The following is a 19,216-nucleotide window of genomic DNA, read 5'->3' as shown; positions in this document are numbered from 1 at the left end:
CCTCCAGCTGTTTGCTCTCCCAGGTGGCTGCTCTGCTCTGGTCTTTGCTCATTGTGTTTCTCTCCTCCTGTGTTCCTCCAGCTGTTTGCTCTCCCAGGTGGCTGCTCTGCTCTGGTCTTTGCTCATTGTGTTTCTCTCCTCCTGTGATCCTCCTGCTGTGGCTCTCCCAGGTGGCTGCTCTGCTCTGGTCTTTGCTCATTGTGTTTCTCTCCTCCTGTGATCCTCCTGCTGTGGCTCTCCCAGGTGGCTGCTCTGCTCTGGTCTTTACTCATTGTGTTTCTCTCCTCCTGTGATCCTCCTGCTGTGGCTCTCCCAGGTGGCTGCTCTGCTCTGGTCTTTGCTCATTGTGTTTCTCTCCTCCTGTGATCCTCCTGCTGTGGCTCTCCCAGGTGGCTGCTCTGCTCTGGTCTTTGCTCATTGTGTTTCTCTCCTCCTGTGATCCTCCTGCTGTGGCTCTCCCAGGTGGCTGCTCTGCTCTGGTCTTTACTCATTGTGTTTCTCTCCTCCTGTGATCCTCCTGCTGTGGCTCTCCCAGGTGGCTGCTCTGCTCTGGTCTTTGCTCATTGTGTTTCTCTCCTCCTATGTTCCTCCAGCTGTTTGCTCTCCCAGGTGGCTGCTCTGCTCTGGTCTTTGCTCATTGTGTTTCTCTCCTCCTGTGATCCTCCTGCTGTGGCTCTCCCAGGTGGCTGCTCTGCTCTGGTCTTTGCTCATTGTGTGTGGATCCTTCTTGAATCGCTTTCTGTTCTGTTCATGTGTTCTTCCTGTTTATCCTGCTGTGGTCTTTACATTGTGTTTCTCTCCTCCTGTTTATCCTGCTGTGGTCTTTACATTGTGTTTCTCTCCTCCTGTTCCTCCTGCTGTGGTCTTTACATTGTGTTTCTCTCCTCCTGTTTATCCTGCTGTGGTCTTTACATTGTGTTTCTCTCCTCCTGTGTTCCTCCTGTTTATCCTGCTGTGGTCTTTACATTGTGTTTCTCTCCTCCTGTGTTCCTCCTGCTGTGGTCTTTACACATTGTGTTTCTCTCCTCCTGTTTCTCCTGCTGTGGTCTTTACATTGTGTTTCGGTCCTCCTGTGTTCCTCCTGTTTCTCCTGCTGTGGTCTTTACATTGTGTTTCTGTCCTCCTGTGTTCCTCCTGTTTATCCTGCTGTGGTCTTTACATTGTGTTTCTGTCCTCCTGTGTTCCTCCTGTTTCTCCTGCTGTGGTCTTTACATTGTGTTTCTGTCCTCCTGTGTTCCTCCTGTTCCTCCTGCTGTGGTCTTTACATTGTGTATCTCTCCTCCTGTGTTCCTCCTGTAGGTGGCAGCCAGGGCCGGGGTGTACGACCTTCTCAACCAGCTGGGTTTCTCTGAGTTTGAGAACCTTCGGGACACGCCACTCGCCAGGCTCCGCTGCCGCTGGCAACGACAGAACATCCAATCACGTCCCTTCAGGGGGGCGTTCATCTGAGCTGAGATCACTGTGAACTGCCAGACTATGGCTGCTTCTGAAATGGTACTCTATTCCCTATGTAGTTCACTACTTTTGACCAGAGCCCTCTGCACTCTAAAGGGATTAGGGTGCCATTTTATGCAACCTATGTCCTCCTGTGCTTTTCTTTTTTTATACCTTTAAAATGCAATAATGCTTTGTATTTTAAAATGTGCTTTGTATTTTACCCTCATATCACTCCGATACTGTATTATTATAATAGTGCTTTTTTCAAACCCACTACCAATGTAATTTAGTGTTTGAATGGATTACTGTTTTAGTACTGTCAGTTGGTATTTCCTGGTTCTGATGCGTCTGTTCTGACTGACGCCAAGATTCAAGCTGACATTTAGTCTCATTTGCTCTATTGTTTCATTGTTAATATAGGAGGAGAATGAATTCATATTTAGTCCTTTTTGTTTAATGAAAGAACAGGCGAGAACTGCCTCATTAGTATGGGCCATATAGGTTTATCAAAGGAGGTGTATATTCACCTGGCAGAACAAACAGCTTAGGGGTTGAAATGAAGGTTTAAAGTAGGGTTACATTTAGGGTTAGAAACAAGGGTTATGTTAAGGTTAGTTTGAGGTTACGCTAAGGGTTAGAGGTAGGGAAAGGCTTAAACTTTGGGTTAGCGGAACTCCACCGCCATAAATATTCTGCCGGTTAAATAGACACCACCTTAACCAGAAGACAGAATTGGGTTTGTCTGTACTAGAATGTATTTGAAAGTTTCTCCAGTTTAAAATATAGTTGAAACTGCAGACTTTTAAAATGACAGCTTCTTTGTTTAGATTGAATACATTTCTGTTACTTTTAATTAACATACAGTATCAGTGTCTCCAAGTCCACTCCCAAGTATTCGTTTGCCAAACTGCTGTAGATGCTGCCAAAGCTAAGCTTCTGCTCTGTGTTTTACTGCTGTTTGCATGTGCCTCGGTCCTCAGTTCTTCACAGACGTTTCTCCAATCATTAAAGGGGTAATCTGCATAAGGTTCATCCATTTTTAGATATTTTTTCAATAATGATATATACCAATTGATCCTTGAAGAATATAACTTCTAAACGCCTCGCGTTAAATCCAACTGTCGTACCCCATCAGAACCCGTAATATACGCTTGTTTTACTCCAAGGTTTGTAAACGATGTCAATGTAAACACTGTATAGCCTCAAAACATGGTTCAACTATAATGTTGATATCATGGATGGTCTGTCCTTGTATCCATGGCGCCGTCTATGAATTTGAGTGGTTCCATTTTTCCAGCACCATCCCTCAGCCTTTTACCAAAACAGTGGTGGGGTGGACACTTTGTGTTTTGAACTGTGAATTTCCCCTTTTTAAAGGGTTAATATGGGATTGAAACAAGAACAAAGTCGTCTCTCTGCCACCTGTTTCGGTAAACAGCTGAGGGATGGAACTGGAGAAATGGAGCCACTCTCAAATTCACAGACTGAGCTCTAAGCAGTGACCATATATCTACTAATCCCAGATTCTTCCTTTAACTGATATCTCTGCATCCTTGGAACAGCTGCTGAAACCATTCATGCAACCCACTCATTTGAGGTTTCCAACTTCAGTAAAAGGTGCCCCCCCCCCCCCCTCCCCTCATCTTGGGATATTGGGTGTGTCCCAAATTTCACCCCATTCCAAACAGTAGTGCACTACTTTTGACGTGGGTCCATTGTGCTCTGGTCAAAAGTAGTGCAGTAACTAGTCGTCCACCCCCATACGGTGTCCTCTTCTCTCCCATCTCCTGCCGTCTTCTGTCTGTGTTGTTATGAACTGCATTTTTAGGTGTGTCAACAAAATATTATGAGGATATTTTGAAAATCAGCCTCCAAGAACGTGTGTGTGTGTGTGTGTATATATATATATATATATATATATATATATAATGTCAGTAAATAAATGCCGTTTGTTTTCACAAAATGTCAGTTCTGAGGGCTTCTGGGAAGGATGTGTCCTTTAGGAGGAAAGCTATGGCCTGAGGGACAGTCTGTTTGTACTGTCATGCCAACTACTTGGCACTCATTGTCATACCAAACATGTTTTTCTTGACAACGACAGCAGTGGAGTTAGCAAGAGCACAAACAGATCTGGGATCAGGAATGTTATACCCCAAAACAACACACTATTATCATTAAGCACACTAAAGCTATGTAATGGTTATCAAATGTCCGTCGACAGGAATCCACTTCAGCTACTATCATGTATTGTGTAAGCTATACCTGATACATGTTTTTACAGTATTTCCAGCCAGAGTACAGTGATAGTCTGCAGAACAACAGTAGTCTGTGGATCAGGCTGGTGTGAAACTGTACAAACAACACTTACTGTAAGTTTGCTATTTGTGAACTAAATTATGCCAACACAGCCTCGAATGCGTCCCAAATGGCACTCTATTCCCTTTTTAGTGCACTGCTTTTGACCAGGGTCAATAGGGAATAGGGTCAGAAGTAGTGTACTGCGTAGGGAATAGGGTGCCGTTTGGGACACAGTCCCGTCTCTCTGTGGGTGCAGGATCTGTTTTGCATTAGAGGGCTGGGGGATGACTGTTTTATTGAGGAGTCCTGGGTTGTGTTCACTAGACACCGAATGGAAGAAAACAGACCAGGACTACCTGAACTTGTCCAATCAGAAACGCACCTTTTCGTTGGCAAAACGTTTTCAATTGTAAAAAAAAAAACATTTTGCTACGGTGTGCACACACGAGTAGGACTTAAAGCTGTCGTTAATGGACAGTGGAGAGGCCGGACTTAAGTCTCCATGACTCATAACCATAAAGGGCTGGGGGGGGGGGGGTTTCTGTGATGTCATTGGGCTTGCTCCACTCCCCACTCCAGTAGGAACCAAATGATACGTCTGGGCCGGATGGTCTTCAGCACAAATCTACATGTGGAAGCTGCCACGTCAGCCATATTTTACTATCAATTGGTAATGGTTACTGATACTCTTTCTCCATTGGCAGGACTTCCTGGGGGACATTTGGGCCGGCACCCGATTCCCTGTATTGTGCACTAATGTTGATACATTTTGTCAAAAGTAGTGTACACTATGCAGTGTACTACATAGTGAATAGGGTGTGATTTGGGATGAAGCCTTACTATATCTTACACCCACAGGAAGGGCTGTATAATAATGTGTTCATGATAGCAGCAATGCATTCCTGCTTGTAATGCAACCATCATTCAGCTTTGAGAAACATCCAATGTCCAATCAGTTTACCATGTTCTTCACCTATCATCATACATTACTATTTAAACAGCCACGTTACCGCTCTCCTTATCAAATACATCATACATTACTATTTAAACAGCCACGTTACTGCTCTCCTTATCAAATACATCATACATTACTATTTAAACAGCCATGTTACTGCTCTCCTTATCAAATACATCATACATTACTATTTAAACAGCCACGTTACTGCTCTCCTTATCAAATACATCATAAATTACTATTTAAACAGCCACGTTACTGCTCTCCTTATCAAATACATCATACATTACTATTTAAACAGCCACGTTACTGCTCTCCTTATCAAATACATCATACATTACTATTTAAACAGCCATGTTACTGCTCTCCTTATCAAATACATCATACATTACTATTTAAACAGCCATGTTACTGCTCTCCTTATCAAATACATCATACATTACTATTTAAACAGCCACGTTATCGCTCTCCTTATCAAATACATCATACATTACTATTTAAACAGCCATGTTACTGCTCTCCTTATCAAATACATCATACATTACTATTTAAACAGCCACGTTACTGCTCTCCTTATCAAATACATCATACATTACTATTTAAACAGCCACGTTACCGCTCTCCTCATCAAATACATCATACATTACTATTTAAACAGCCATGTTACTGCTCTCCTTATCAAATACATCATACATTACTATTTAAACAGCCACGTTACTGCTCTCCTTATCAAATACATCATACATTACTATTTAAACAGCCATGTTATCGCTCTCCTTATCAAATACATCATACATTACTATTTAAACAGCCACGTTACCGCTCTCCTTATCAAATACATCATACATTACTATTTAAACAGCCACGTTACCGCTCTCCTTATCAAATACATCATACATTACTATTTAAACAGCCACGTTATCGCTCTCCTTATCAAATACATCATACATTACTATTTAAACAGCCACGTTATCGCTCTCCTTATCAAATACATCATACATTACTATTTAAACAGCCACGTTACCGCTCTCCTCATCAAATACATCATACATTACTATTTAAACAGCCACGTTACTGCTCTCCTTATCAAATACATCATACATTACTATTTAAACAGCCATGTTACTGCTCTCCTTATCAAATACATCATACATTACTATTTAAACAGCCATGTTACTGCTCTCCTTATCAAATACATCATACATTACTATTTAAACAGCCATGTTACCGCTCTCCTTATCAAATACATCATACATTACTATTTAAACAGCCACGTTATCGCTCTCCTTATCAAATACATCATACATTACTATTTAAACAGCCACGTTACTGCTCTCCTTATCAAATACATCATACATTACTATTTAAACAGCCATGTTACTGCTCTCCTTATCAAATACATCATACATTACTATTTAAACAGCCACGTTACTGCTCTCCTTATCAAATACATCATACATTACTATTTAAACAGCCATGTTATCGCTCTCCTTATCAAATACATCATACATTACTATTTAAACAGCCATGTTACTGCTCTCCTTATCAAATACATCATACATTACTATTTAAACAGCCATGTTACTGCTCTCCTTATCAAATACATCATACATTACTATTTAAACAGCCATGTTACTGCTCTCCTTATCAAATACATCATACATTACTATTTAAACAGCCATGTTACTGCTCTCCTTATCAAATACATCATACATTACTATTTAAACAGCCACGTTACTGCTCTCCTTATCAAATACATCATACATTACTATTTAAACAGCCATGTTATCGCTCTCCTTATCAAATACATCATACATTACTATTTAAACAGCCATGTTATCGCTCTCCTTATCAAATACATCATACATTACTATTTAAACAGCCATGTTACTGCTCTCCTTATCAAATACATCATACATTACTATTTAAACAGCCATGTTACTGCTCTCCTCATCAAATACATCGTACATTACTATTTAAACAGCCACGTTATCGCTCTCCTTATCAAATACATCATACATTACTATTTAAACAGCCATGTTACTGCTCTCCTTATCAAATACATCATACATTACTATTTAAACAGCCACGTTACTGCTCTCCTTATCAAATACATCATACATTACTATTTAAACAGCCACGTTACTGCTCTCCTTATCAAATACATCATACATTACTATTTAAACAGCCATGTTACTGCTCTCCTTATCAAATACATCATACATTACTATTTAAACAGCCATGTTACTGCTCTCCTTATCAAATACATCATACATTACTATTTAAACAGCCACGTTACTGCTCTCCTTATCAAATACATCATACATTACTATTTAAACAGCCACGTTATCGCTCTCCTTATCAAATACATTACTATTTAAACAGCCATGTTACTGCTCTCCTTATCAAATACATCATACATTACTATTTAAACAGCCATGTTATCGCTCTCCTTATCAAATACATCATACATTACTATTTAAACAGCCACGTTATCGCTCTCCTTATCAAATACATCATACATTACTATTTAAACAGCCATGTTACTGCTCTCCTTATCAAATACATTACTATTTAAACAGCCACGTTACTGCTCTCCTTATCAAATACATCATACATTACTATTTAAACAGCCATGTTACTGCTCTCCTTATCAAATACATCATACATTACTATTTAAACAGCCATGTTACTGCTCTCCTTATCAAATACATCATACATTACTATTTAAACAGCCATGTTACTGCTCTCCTTATCAAATACATCATACATTACTATTTAAACAGCCATGTTACTGCTCTCCTTATCAAATACATCATACATTACTATTTAAACAGCCACGTTACAGCTCTCCTTATCAAATACATCATACATTACTATTTAAACAGCCATGTTATCGCTCTCCTTATCAAATACATCATACATTACTATTTAAACAGCCATGTTACTGCTCTCCTCATCAAATACATCATACATTACTATTTAAACAGCCACGTTATCGCTCTCCTTATCAAATACATCATACATTACTATTTAAACAGCCACGTTATCGCTCTCCTTATCAAATACATCATACATTACTATTTAAACAGCCACGTTACTGCTCTCCTTATCAAATACATCATACATTACTATTTAAACAGCCACGTTATCGCTCTCCTTATCAAATACATCGTACATTACTATTTAAACAGCCACGTTACTGCTCTCCTTATCAAATACATCATACATTACTATTTAAACAGCCACGTTACTGCTCTCCTTATCAAATACATCATACATTACTATTTAAACAGCCATGTTACCGCTCTCCTTATCAAATACATCATACATTACTATTTAAACAGCCACGTTACTGCTCTCCTTATCAAATACATCATACATTACTATTTAAACAGCCACGTTACAGCTCTCCTCATCAAATACATCATACATTACTATTTAAACAGCCACGTTACCGCTCTCCTTATCAAATACATCATACATTACTATTTAAACAGCCACGTTACTGCTCTCCTCATCAAATACATCATACATTACTATTTAAACAGCCACGTTATCGCTCTCCTTATCAAATACATCATACATTACTATTTAAACAGCCATGTTACTGCTCTCCTCATCAAATACATCATACATTACTATTTAAACAGCCACGTTACTGCTCTCCTTATCAAATACATCATACATTACTATTTAAACAGCCATGTTACTGCTCTCCTTATCAAATACATCATACATTACTATTTAAACAGCCATGTTACTGCTCTCCTTATCAAATACATCATACATTACTATTTAAACAGCCACGTTACTGCTCTCCTTATCAAATACATCATACATTACTATTTAAACAGCCACGTTATCGCTCTCCTTATCAAATACATCGTACATTACTATTTAAACAGCCATGTTACTGCTCTCCTTATCAAATACATCATACATTACTATTTAAACAGCCATGTTACTGCTCTCCTTATCAAATACATCATACATTACTATTTAAACAGCCATGTTACTGCTCTCCTTATCAAATACATCATACATTACTATTTAAACAGCCACGTTATCGCTCTCCTTATCAAATACATCATACATTACTATTTAAACAGCCACGTTACTGCTCTCCTTATCAAATACATCATACATTACTATTTAAACAGCCACGTTATCGCTCTCCTTATCAAATACATCATACATTACTATTTAAACAGCCATGTTACTGCTCTCCTTATCAAATACATCATACATTACTATTTAAACAGCCACGTTATCGCTCTCCTTATCAAATACATCATACATTACTATTTAAACAGCCACGTTACTGCTCTCCTTATCAAATACATCATACATTACTATTTAAACAGCCATGTTACTGCTCTCCTTATCAAATACATCATACATTACTATTTAAACAGCCATGTTACTGCTCTCCTTATCAAATACATCATACATTACTATTTAAACAGCCATGTTACTGCTCTCCTTATCAAATACATCATACATTACTATTTAAACAGCCATGTTACTGCTCTCCTTATCAAATACATCATACATTACTATTTAAACAGCCATGTTACTGCTCTCCTTATCAAATACATCATACATTACTATTTAAACAGCCATGTTACTGCTCTCCTTATCAAATACATCATACATTACTATTTAAACAGCCACGTTACTGCTCTCCTTATCAAATACATCATACATTACTATTTAAACAGCCACGTTACTGCTCTCCTTATCAAATACATCATACATTACTATTTAAACAGCCATGTTACTGCTCTCCTTATCAAATACATCATACATTACTATTTAAACAGCCATGTTACTGCTCTCCTTATCAAATACATCATACATTACTATTTAAACAGCCACGTTATCGCTCTCCTTATCAAATACATCATACATTACTATTTAAACAGCCACGTTATCGCTCTCCTTATCAAATACATCATACATTACTATTTAAACAGCCACGTTATCGCTCTCCTTATCAAATACATCATACATTACTATTTAAACAGCCACGTTATCGCTCTCCTTATCAAATACATCATACATTACTATTTAAACAGCCATGTTACTGCTCTCCTTATCAAATACATCATACATTACTATTTAAACAGCCATGTTACTGCTCTCCTTATCAAATACATCATACATTACTATTTAAACAGCCACGTTACTGCTCTCCTTATCAAATACATCATACATTACTATTTAAACAGCCACGTTACTGCTCTCCTTATCAAATACATCATACATTACTATTTAAACAGCCATGTTACTGCTCTCCTTATCAAATACATCATACATTACTATTTAAACAGCCACGTTACTGCATATCGGTTGTTATGAAGGAGCTATTAGAAGTGTGTATATATAAATGTATTTTATTTGAACATTGTCCAGTACAGAGATGATGGGGTTTATGTTCATTTCATTCCATTGCATTTAGACTCCATTGTTAATCTTTTTTTATTTGTTTTAAAGCTAAATAAATAAATATGAAAATGAATTCAACAACAGCATTTGTCCCTTTTTTGTGAATATCGTCCCACTAACTGTACCTCATTATACTGTACTTTCTTTCATTGTTTACATTTTTTTTTTACCTTTATTTAACTAGGCAAGTCAGTTAAGAACAAATTCTTATTTTCAATGACGACCTAGGAACAGTGGGTTAACTTCCTGTTCAGGGGCAGAACGACAGATTTTTACCTTGTCAGCTTGGGGATTTCGAACTTGCAACCTTTCAGTTACTAGTCCAACACTCTAACCACTAGGCTACCTGGCTCTAACCACTAGGCTACCTGGCTCTAACCACTAGGCTACCTGCTCTAACCACTAGGCTACCTGCTCTAACCACTAGGCTACCTGCTCTAACCACTAGGCTACCTGCTCTAACCACTAGGCTAACTGCTCTAACCACTAGGCTACCTGGCTCTAACCACTAGGCTAACTGCTCTAACCACTAGGCTACCTGCTCTAACCACTAGGCTACCTGCTCTAACCACTAGGCTACCTGGCTCTAACCACTAGGCTACCCAGACAGCTTGGATTTTCCTGCCACACACACGTTCTCTAAAATATTAAGTTCCAGGGGAGAGATTTTCCTGCCACACACATTCTCTAAGATATTACAGTATGTTCCAGGGGAGAGATTTTCCTGCCACACACATTTCCTGCCACACACGTTCTCTAAGATATTACAGTCTGTTCCAGGGGAGAGATTTTCCTGCCACACACATTTCCTGCCACACACGTTCTCTAAGATATTACAGTCTGTTCCAGGGGAGAGATTTTCCTGCCACACACATTTCCTGCCACACACGTTCTCTAAGATATTACAGTCTGTTCCAGGGCAGAGACTTTCCTGCCACACGTTATCTAAGCCGAGCGTAACTGCTGTGCTCTGTCCAACCACTCTGAAGGTCTTCTGTCAGATAAGAGCAGAGACGAATAAAGGCTCCACTGGACATCCAATCACACACATCCGTTTGACTTGTTCACCTCGAGTCTATAGAGACCAGGGCAGGCGAGGTCTGATGCAGACTTGTATGTATACTGTACATTGACCTTGTACATGCTGACGAGTTCTTGCTGACCTCTTACCAGTTCCTGTTACCTGAATGAACACGTTTCTAACCTCAAGGGTCTTTTCCTGGTAAAATGCCACCAAATAAATCATGAATTTATTGCATGTCATATACTCAGTCTCCAGTATTGTGAATGTAGACTACTGTTTCTTGAGAGGAGTCTAGAAACAGACAGCAGTGAGAAGGATTATAGAGGAGTCTAGAAACAGACAGCAGTGAGAAGGATTATAGAGGAGTCTAGAAACAGACAGCAGTGAGAAGGATTATAGAGGAGTCTAGAAACAGACAGCAGTGAGAAGGATTATAGAGAGGAGTCTAGAAACAGACAGCAGTGAGAAGGATTATAGAGGAGTCTAGAAACAGACAGCGGTGAGAAGGATTATAGAGGAGTCTAGAAACAGACAGCAGTGAGAAGGATTATAGAGGAGTCTAGAAACAGACAGCAGTGAGAAGGATTATAGAGAGGAGTCTAGAAACAGACAGCAGTGAGAAGGATTATAGAGGAGTCTAGAAACAGACTGCAGTAAGAAGGATTATAGAGGAGTCTAGAAACAGACAGCAGTGAGAAGGATTATAGAGGAGTCTAGAAACAGACAGCAGTGAGAAGGATTATAGAGGAGTCTAGAAACAGACAGCAGTGAGAAGGATTATAGAGGAGTCTAGAAACAGACAGCAGTGAGAAGGATTATAGAGGAGTCTAGAAACAGACAGCAGTGAGAAGGATTATAGAGGAGTCTAGAAACAGACAGCAGTGAGAAGGATTATAGAGGAGTCTAGAAACAGACAGCAGTGAGAAGGATTATAGAGGAGTCTAGAAACAGACAGCAGTGAGAAGGATCATAGAGAGGAGTCTAGAAACAGACAGCAGTGAGAAGGATCATAGAGGAGTCTAGAAACCAGACAGCAGTGAGAAGGATCATAGAGGAGTCTAGAAACAGACAGCGGTGAGAAGGATTATAGAGGAGTCTAGAAACAGACAGCAGTGAGAAGGATTATAGAGGAGTCTAGAAACAGACAGCAGTGAGAAGGATTAGAGAGAGCACAACAACACACTTCAATGTTGGAAACGTAAAGATTCCAGGAGAGAAGATTAAACGTGAAGGCCAGCTCTTCTGAAATTTGTAAACTAAACTGACGACTAAACTGAAGCTTAGTGGTCCTGACAAATAGGTATCAGGCCAGCACGTCAGATCAGAGCAGACTGCAGTCCTGAAGAATGGGTACAGGCCAGCAGGTCAGATCAGAGCAGACTGAAGTCCTGAAGAAAGGGTACCAGCCATTATGTCAGATCAGAGCAGACTGAAGCTCCCTTGGCTAAGCTGGCCCTGCTTTAAAAGGCTGATATCCCAGATCGGTTCCCCACCGTCCCTCCCATTCTCTAAGACCATAACACGCTTATCACCTAAAATACGGAAGTTTAGGATTTTATCTCATCGCAGCCCTATTTTGGACTAATGAAAATGGAAACTAAGTGGTCATGATGAAATGACCTTTGTAGTTTACAACAGCTGAGGATTTAGCCATGCTAAAGGTCATCACCAGGATATCATGTTCAATAGTCATGCTAAAGGTCATCACCAGGATATCATGTTCAATAGTCATGCTAAAGGACGTCACCAGGATATCATGTTCAATAGTCATGTTAAAGGACGTCACCAGGATATCATGTTCAATAGTCATGCTAAAGGATATCAGGTTCAATAGTCATGCTAAAGGACATCACCAGGATATCAGGTTCAATAGTCATGTTAAAGGACATCACCAGGATATCATGTTCAATAGTCATGCTAAAGGACGTCACCAGGATATCATGTTCAATAGTCATGCTAAAGGACATCACCAGGATATCATGTTCAATAGCCATGCTAAAGGACATCACCAGGATATCAGGTTCAATAGTCACCAGGATATCATGTTCAATAGCCATGCTAAAGGACGTCACCAGGATATCATGTTCAATAGTCACCAGGATATCATGTTCAATAGTCACCAGGATATCATGTTCAATAGTTACCAGGATATCATGTTCAATAGTCACCAGGATATCATGTTCAATAGCCATGCTAAAGGACGTCACCAGGATATCATGTTCAATAGTCACCAGGATATCATGTTCAATAGTCATGTTAAAGGACATCACCAGGATATCATGTTCAATAGTCACCAGGATATCAGGTTCAATAGTCATGCTAAAGGACATCACCAGGATATCATGTTCAATAGTCACCAGGATATCAGGTTCAATAGTCATGCTAAAGGACATCACCAGGATATCATGTTCAATAGTCACCAGGATATCATGTTCAATAGTCACCAGGATATCATGTTCAATAGCCATGCTAAAGGACGTCACCAGGATATCATGTTCAATAGCCATGCTAAAGGACGTCACCAGGATATCATTTTCAATAGTCACCAGTATATCATGTTCAATAGCCATGCTAAAGGACGTCACCAGGATATCATGTTCAATAGTCATGCTAAAGGTCGTCACCAGGATATCATGTTCAATAGTCATGCTAAAGGACATCACCAGGATATCATGTTCAATAGTCACCAGGATATCAGGTTCAATAGTCATGCTAAAGGACATCACCAGGATATCATGTTCAATAGTCACCAGGATATCATGTTCAATAGTCACCAGGATATCATGTTCAATAGCCATGCTAAAGGACGTCACCAGGATATCATGTTCAATAGTCACCAGGATATCATGTTCAATAGCCATGCTAAAGGACGTCACCAGGATATCATGTTCAATAGTCACCAGGATATCATGTTCAATAGCCATGCTAAAGGACGTCACCAGGATATCATGTTCAATAGCCATGCTAAAGGACGTCACCAGGATATCATGTTCAATAGTCACCAGGATATCATGTTCAATAGTCACCAGGATATCATGTTCAATAGTTACCAGGATATCATGTTCAATAGTCACCAGGATATCATGTTCAATAGCCATGCTAAAGGACGTCACCAGGATATCATGTTCAATAGTCACCAGGATATCATGTTCAATAGCCATGCTAAAGGACGTCACCAGGATATCATGTTCAATAGTCACCAGGATATCATGTTCAATAGCCATGCTAAAGGACGTCACCAGGATATCATGTTCAATAGTCACCAGGATATCATGTTCAATAGCCATGCTAAAGGACGTCACCAGGATATCATGTTCAATAGTCATGCTAAAGGACGTCACCAGGATATCAGGTTCAATAGTCATGCTAAAGGACATCACCAGGATATCATGTTCAATAGTCATGCTAAAGGACATCACCAGGATATCATGTTCAATAGTCATGCTAAAGGTCGTCACCAGGATATCATGTTCAATAGTCATGCTAAAGGACATCACCAGGATATCATGTTCAATAGTCACCAGGATATCAGGTTCAATAGTCATGCTAAAGGACATCACTAGGATATCATGTTCAATAGTCACCAGGATATCATGTTCAATAGTCACCAGGATATCATGTTCAATAGCCATGCTAAAGGACGTCACCAGGATATCATGTTCAATAGTCACCAGGATATCATGTTCAATAGCCATGCTAAAGGACGTCACCAGGATATCATGTTCAATAAGCACCAGGATATCATGTTCAATAGCCATGCTAAAGGACGTCACCAGGATATCATGTTCAATAGTCATGCTAAAGGACGTCACGCTAAAGGACGTCACCAGGATATCAGGTTCAATAGTCATGCTAAAGGACATCACCAGGATATCATGTTCAATAGTCATGCTAAAGGACATCACCAGGATATCATGTTCAATAGTCATGCTAAAGGTCGTCACCAGGATATCATGTTCAATAGTCATGCTAAAGGACATCACCAGGATATCAGGTTCAATAGTCATGCTAAAGGACATCACCAGGATATCATGTTCAATAGTCATGCTAAAGGACATCACCAGGATATCATGTTCAATAGTCATGCTAAAGGATATCATGTTCAATAGTCATGTTAAAGGACATCACCAGGATATCATGTTCAATAGTCACCAGGATATCATGTTCAATAGCCATGCTAAAGGACGTCACCAGGATATCATGTTCAATAGTCATGCTAAAGGACGTCACCAGGATATCAGGTTCAATAGTCATGCTAAAGGACATCACCAGGATATCATGTTCAATAGTCATGCTAAAGGACATCACCAGGATATCATGTTCAATAGTCATGCTAAAGGACGTCACCAGGATATCAGGTTCAATAGTCATGCTAAAGGACGTCACCAGGATATCATGTTCAATAGTCATGCTAAAGGATATCATGTTCAATAGTCATGTTAAAGGACATCACCAGGATATCATGTTCAATAGTCATGCTAAAGGACATCACCAGGATATCAGGTTCAATAGTCATGCTAAAGGACATCACCAGGATATCAGGTTCAATAGTCATGCTAAAGGACGTCACCAGGATATCATGTTCAATAGTCATGCTAAAGGACATCACCAGGATATCAGGTTCAATAGTCATGCTAAAGGACATCACCAGGATATCAGGTTCAATAGTCATGCTAAAGGACATCACCAGGATATCATGTTCAATAGCCATGCTAAAGGACATCACCAGGATATCATGTTTAATAGTCATGCTAAAGGACATCACCAGGATATCATGTTCAATAGTCATGTTAAAGGACATCACCAGGATATCAGGTTCAATAGTCATGCTAAAGGACATCACCAGGATATCAGGTTCAATAGTCATGCTAAAGGACATCACCAGGATATCAGGTTCAATAGTCATGCTAAAGGACATCACCAGGATATCATGTTCAATAGTCATGCTAAAGGATATCATGTTCAATAGTCATGTTAAAGGATATCATGTTCAATAGTCATGCTAAAGGACATCATGTTCAATAGTCATGCTAAAGGACATCACCAGGATATCATGTTCAATAGTCATGTTAAAGGATATCATGTTCAATAGTCATGTTAAAGGACATCACCAGGATATCATGTTCAATAGTCATGTTAAAGGACGTCATGTTCAATAGTCATGCTAAAGGACATCACCAGGATATCATGTTCAATAGTCATGTTAAAGGACATCACCAGGATATCATGTTCAATAGTCACCAGGATATCATGTTCAATAGTCATGTTAAAGGATATCATGTTCAATAGTCATGTTAAAGGACATCACCAGGATATCATGTTCAATAGTCACCAGGATATCATGTTCAATAGTCATGCTAAAGGACATCACCAGGATATCATGTTCAATAGTCACTAGGATATCATGTTCAATAGTCATGCTAAAGGACATCATGTTCAATAGTCATGCTAAAGGACATCACCAGGATATCATGTTCAATAGTCATGTTAAAGGACATCACCAGGATTTCATGTTCAATAGTCATGTTAAAGGACATCACCAGGATATCATGTTCAATAGTCACTAGGATATCATGTTCAATAGTCATGCTAAAGGACATCACCAGGATATCATGTTCAATAGTCACTAGGATATCATGTTCAATAGTCATGCTAAAGGACATCACCAGGATATCATGTTCAATAGTCATGCTAAAGGACGTCACCAGGATATCAGGTTCAATAGTCACCAGGATATCATGTTCAATAGTCATGCTAAAGGACATCACCAGGATATCAGGTTCAATAGTCACTAGGATTTCATGTTCAATAGTCATGCTAAAGGACATCACCAGGATATCACCAGGATATCATGTTCAATAGTCATGTTAAAGGACATCATGTTCAATAGCCATGCTAAAGGACATCACCAGGATATCATGTTCAATAGTCATGCTAAAGGATATCATGTTCAATAGTCATGCTAAAGGACATCACCAGGATATCATGTTCAAGGAGGCGTTTAGATCGCTAAGGGAAATCCTCTCCTACTTCTATGCCTTGTCCACATTCTCTCTGACATCATTAGTTTTATCATCTTTATTTTATTTAACCTTTATTTAACTAGGCAAGTCAGTTAAGAACAAATTCTTATTTACAATGACAGCCTACCGGGGTTAACTGCCTTGTTCAGGGGCAGAACGACAGATTTCAGCTCGGACCTTGTCAGCTCAGGGATTCGATCTAGCAACCTTTCGGTTACTGGCCCAACACTCTAACCACTAGTCTACCTGCCGACCCCATCATATTGACATGATGTCATGAATTAACCCTCTGTGGTTTGGACAGGGTGCTGGTTCTGGAGTGAATGGGGGGGGGGGGGGGGGTGAGCTGCAGAACACAAGGCAAGATACACACAACTGAACCAATTCCTTCCATCTATATTCTTACTTGAAAGAGAATTTATAATATATGTATTATTATTATTATTATTCATTTCCGTATTGTTATGAACAACAAGGACACCTCTCTTCTCTTCCATCGCCATAAAAAAACATCAAGATATGTCTTGTAGGAGATAAAAGCTATTCTGTTCCAGTAGGTAGCTAACTTGACTCCAGGTCACGATAAGCTCTAAGACATGAAGTCCGACCGTGGTCCAGGGCGGTGAGGTGATATGGCGGCCCTCGCTCCTCTGGACTTTGAAGTGTTTTCCAGGCTGGTTCAGATCCCCTCTCCGACGTGTAACCCAACCAGTTCTGAGGGATCCTAAGATTAGCAGAGACAAAGAGCTGCGTTGAGAGCTGAGCGGCTAGGAGGGATGTAATTAACTTGATGTGAAAAGCCTTCCCTCCAGAGATGAGAGAGGAGTGCTGAGGACTCAGGGGAGAAGGTTGGAGGTGGACTGGAGGACACTCCCAACTAGCTTCCCTTTTCACAGCTTATATCATCCCCTTTGATATTTCTGATGTGACTTAAAAGAGTAGTATCAGAGTCCAATGAGAGGGAAGTGAATCGAATCCATTAGCCTGGCCAACAAATAGGGATGTGATCAGTGACAATACATTCATATCACAGGGAAATCTCCCTATGTATTTTGAGGTAGCAGTAGTGTTCTTTAAATTCATACTGTAAAAATGACACTGAGTGAACAAAACATTAGGAATACCTTCCTAATATTGAGTTGCATCCCCTTTTGCCCTCAGAACAGCCTCAAATCGTCAGGGCGTTCCACAGGGATGCTGGCCCATGTTGACTCCATTGCTTCCCACAGTTGTGTCAAGCTGGATGTCCTTTGGGTGGTGGACCATTCTTGATAAACACAGGAAACTGCTGAGCGTGAAAAACCCAGCAACGTTGCAGTTCTTGACACACTCAAACCGGTGCTCCTGGCACCTACTACCGTACCCCGTTCAAAGGCACTTACATATTTTGTCTTGCCCATTCACCCTCTGAATGGCACATATACACAATCCATATGTCTCAATTGTCTCAAGGCTTAAACATCCTTCTTTAGGATGTCCACCTCTCCATTAATAAGGGATCATCTTTCACCTGGATTCACCTGGTCAGTCTATGTCAAAAGAGCATGTTTTGTTTTGTACACTCAGTGTATGTCCCTGTAAAAAGTCACTGCCCTCAGCAGAAAGTAGTCAGCAGAACTCTTTCAAATGGAATTCATTACCAGAATCCTACACTTATAGAGTATATTTGTGTCATTTTTGTGAAAAGTGTTGATCAAATATTATACAAGTCAGCAGCACATCTGTCAGGGCCTTCTGTCTGTCCTGACTGAGAGAGAGAGAGAGAGAGAGGGGGGAGAGAGAGAGAGAGAGAGAGAGAGAGAGAGGGGAACTTAATAACAACCTCTAAAACGCCCCTCTCTCTCTCTCTCTCTCCCCCCTCTCTCTCTCCCTCTCCCCCCTCTCCTCTCTCTCTCTCTCTCTCTCCCCTCTCTCTCTGCCTCTCCCTCTCCTTCTCTCTCTCTCTCTCTCTCCCTCTCTCTCTGCCTCTCCCTCTCTCCCTCTCTCTCTCCCCCTCCCTCCCCCTCTCTCTCTCTCCCCTCTCTCTCT

General features: G+C 40.0%; 1 protein-coding gene and 1 long non-coding RNA gene across 5 annotated transcripts in view; one reads left to right on the top strand and one right to left on the bottom strand.

The window, feature by feature from the left end:
• The window catches only part of pald1a (phosphatase domain containing paladin 1a), a 133,707-nt gene extending 130,312 nt beyond the window's left edge, over nucleotides 1-3,395 (top strand). For all 4 annotated transcript variants that reach the window (XM_029697496.1, XM_029697495.1, XM_029697494.1 and 1 more), the window contains one exon: nucleotides 1,300-3,395. In XM_029697496.1, coding sequence (XP_029553356.1) covers nucleotides 1,300-1,449 — 150 coding nt within the window. In that variant the 3' untranslated portion in view covers nucleotides 1,450-3,395. The remainder of the gene's footprint in view (nucleotides 1-1,299) is intronic.
• A 14,218-nt stretch (nucleotides 3,396-17,613) lies between these two features.
• Nucleotides 17,614-19,216, bottom strand: part of LOC115152732 (uncharacterized) — an 11,867-nt gene continuing 10,264 nt past the window's right edge. The window contains exon 3 of the long non-coding RNA XR_003867561.1: nucleotides 17,614-17,912. This is a non-coding gene — a long non-coding RNA (uncharacterized LOC115152732). The remainder of the gene's footprint in view (nucleotides 17,913-19,216) is intronic.

The sequence above is a fragment of the Salmo trutta genome, chromosome 18 (genome assembly GCF_901001165.1).
Source record: "Salmo trutta chromosome 18, fSalTru1.1, whole genome shotgun sequence".
Classification (NCBI taxonomy): domain Eukaryota; kingdom Metazoa; phylum Chordata; class Actinopteri; order Salmoniformes; family Salmonidae; genus Salmo; species Salmo trutta.
Note: the sequence above shows the minus strand (reverse complement) of the source record. Positions and strands in the feature narration are given on the sequence as shown.